The 3422-nt window shown below is 36.3% G+C and overlaps 1 protein-coding gene across 1 annotated transcript; it reads left to right on the forward strand.

The window, feature by feature from the left end:
- The first annotated feature begins 1578 nt into the window (after positions 1–1578).
- On the forward strand, positions 1579–1902 carry LOC124887765. The gene has a single exon (XM_047397684.1). The coding sequence runs from the start codon at positions 1579–1581 to the stop codon at positions 1900–1902; it is 324 nt and encodes a 107-aa protein (XP_047253640.1).
- The last annotated feature ends 1520 nt before the right edge of the window (positions 1903–3422 follow it).

A 3422-nucleotide genomic window follows, 5' to 3' on the forward strand; every position in this document is an offset into this window, starting at 1 on the left:
TGAAACTTTAAGAGTTGTCTTAGGATGTGTTTTGATGCAACCTGGTAAAGTAATAGCTTACGCCTCAAGACAATTGCGGCCACTTGAGAAGAATTATCCAACACACGATCTTGAGCTAGCAACAGTTATATTTGCTTTAAAAATATGGTTGATATATATAATGACCACAAAAGTTTCCAGTACCTCTTTAACCAGAGGGACCTAAATTTGAGGCAGCGAAGATGGCTTGAGTGGTTAAAAGACTATGATGTTGATATCTTATATCATTCGGGCAAAGCAAATATGGTAGCCGATGCACTAAGTTGTAAGGAGATGGCAAGTAATTATAGGCAGCCCATGGAAAGTCAAGGGTTAGCTAGGGATATACACCAATTAGCTAGCTTGGGGGTTCGCCTTATTGAATCTTCAGACAAAGGCATTATTGTACAAAATGTAGCAGAATCCCCATTAGTAGCTGAAGTTAAAGAGAAACAATACATAGATCCTATTCTTTTACAGCTTAAGGGAAATATACAACAAGGTGTGACAAAGGCATTTAAGCTTACAGAAGAGGGAATACTTTGATGCCAAAATAGATTATGTGTACCTAATGTAGATGGTCTAAGAAAGCGGATTATGACGGAGGCACATCATTCAAGATATTCTATCTATCCTGGTTTAACTAAAATGTATCATGACTTGAAAAAGGTGTATTGGTGGGGCAACATGAAGAAGAACATTGCAGAATTTGTTGCTGAATGTCCAAATTTTCAACAAGTCAAAGTAGAGCACCAAAATCTAGGAGGTTATATGCAGCTTGTGGAGCTCCCAACTTGGAAGTGGGATATGATCAACATAGATTTCATCACTGGTCTACCTCACTCGTCTTAAAATTTAATTCTATATGGGTAATAGTTGATAAACTCACCAAATCAGCACACTTTCTACAGGTTAAGACTACGTACACAACTAAAGAGTATGCAAAATTATATATTAAATAGATAGTTTGGCTGCATGGAGTCCCAATCTCTATAATATCTGATAGGGGAGCTCAATATACCACACATTTTTGGAGGTCATTCCATAAGAGTTAGGGAACACAAATGAGTTTAAGCACTGCTTTTCCCCCTCAAATGGATGGCCAAGCAGAACGTATAATCCAAACATTAGAGGGTATGTTGCGTACTTGTTTATTGGACTTCAAAGGTAGATAGGATGATCATTTTCCACTAATTGAGTTTGCATACAACAATAGTTATCACTCGAGTATCAAAATGGCACCTTATGAAACTTTATATGGTAGAAAGTGCAGATCACCAATTAGGTGGTTTGAAGTGGGTGAAACTACCTTATTTGGGCTAGATCTTGTTCATCAAGCTATAGAAAAAGTTAAGGTGATACAATAAAAATTAGAAACAGCTCAAAGCCGACATAAATCATATGTGGATACTAGAAGAAGAGGGTTAGATTTTGCTATAAGAGATTGGGTGTTCTTGAATGTACCTGTCTCCAATGAAAGAGGTAATGAGGTTGGTTAAAAAGGGAAAACTAAGTCCCTACTATATAGGGTCATATAAAATTATTCAAAGATTTAGCCAAATGGCATATGAGTTAGACTTATCCCAAGAGCTTTCAATGGTGGATCCGGTTTTTCATGTCTCAATGCTCCGCAAGTGCATAGGAGATCCATCTCATGTTATTCCTACTATAGATGTGAAGGTTACAAAAGAACTCACCTATGAAGAAGTGCCTACTGCTATACTAGATCGGCAAGTTAATAAGTTAAGAAATAAAGAAGTAGCTTTAGTAAAAGTGCTTTGGAGGAGCCCGCAAGTAGAGGAAATCATATGGGAAGCCGAAGAAGCAATGAAGTCAAAATACCCTCATTTATTTGAATCTAAAGACTTGGTCCAAGGATGCTGATTTGGGGCATAAACAAGTAAGTATAAATACACAAGTGTTATGTGGATAACAATGAGTTTAAACTTAGTCTTATATTTGTTCAGGTTAGCTAGTTATGCTAGCATTCGAGGACAAATATTTGTAAGGGGGTAGGATGTAACACCCTATATTCCACGAGTACTAGTTCTACATATGCGGCACTTGATATGGACTTATGGGGTAGGTAATGGGCTAGGATATCCTATGTGATTGGTGATGTAAGATAGATTTGGAGGAATTCCCACATGTACCGAAATGTGGTATGATTAAGTTACCATCGATTAGATCATCTAAACTTGGGCCCTTCAGTAGGTATTTGAATCTAAAGGATGAAGTGACCAAGTTTTAAGTTTAACTATAAGCATTTTGATCTTAAAATGGAATAAAATATTGAGGCGCTTTCTTGACTTATTTTAAGCAAGTAGGCGAATCACCTACATTGACCTTCTGACCAACCTAAAAACTAAGTAGGTGCATCACCTATTAAGGTTCCCTTAACCAGCTTATTGGGACAAATACACTACCACCTACTTAAGTTAATTCTGACCCAAATTAAAGAATAGAAAATAAGGAGAAGGGGCAGCCAAGGCCCATTAGTTTTTAATCAACAAAGGCCCAATATAATGGGAAAGTAGGTGTATAACCTACTTGTTAAATTATGGCCAAAAAATTACCAAGAAATTTGGCCAAGAGCAGCTCTTTTTAAAGGGATTAAAACCAGCTCTTATAGCTTATTTTAACTAGCCAAAAAAAAAACTGCTTTCAAGATTTTCTCTATTGTTCTCTCTTAGCTATGCAACAACCCTAAAATTCCACTAGGGTTCTTTGGAGACCTTTCTTCCAAGTTAAAGGTAAGTGCACAATCATGAGCCCATCTTAAAAATACTATAAGGATTATGTTCTTCATGATTAAACTATAAGATATCTCTTTTTAAGTTTGGCAGTCCCTTTATCCTTGATTATTAAGAGATTTTTCTCTTCACTTTTGATTTGTGAGTAAAAGGATCAAGCTATTGAAGAGATATACATTAAGGGAATAAACTACCACCAATATTAAGGTATGGCTACTATCCATTTTCGCCCTGTTCCTGTATCCGTGTGTTGGTTGAGGATTGTGTATATATTGTTGTTAAGAACTCAAGGGATGGTGATTTCAATTTTTGGTTGCCATATTAAGGGATATTTGCATTTGTTTTGGATTTATTTTAGGTATGTATATTGGGGTCTGCTTGGTTGACGTTGGGGAAATGGTGTGAATAATTTCCATTGAAAGGTAGAAGAAAAGTATAATGGTACACCACCAAATTGAATGTTGTATAAGTTTACTACCCACATCACTTTATATACTATTTTGAGAGTACAATAAAGATGAAACAGGTTAAGCGGATCTTATAAGAAGCTACATCACGTGTTAATGTAATTGGAGAAGAACGACGTCGAGAGAATACCCTTGGATTAGTTGATTGTGGATTACTACCCGGTTACTGTTTTTAGTAAGCTTA

This window comes from Capsicum annuum, chromosome 10 (assembly GCF_002878395.1).
Source record: "Capsicum annuum cultivar UCD-10X-F1 chromosome 10, UCD10Xv1.1, whole genome shotgun sequence".
NCBI lineage: Eukaryota > Viridiplantae > Streptophyta > Magnoliopsida > Solanales > Solanaceae > Capsicum > Capsicum annuum.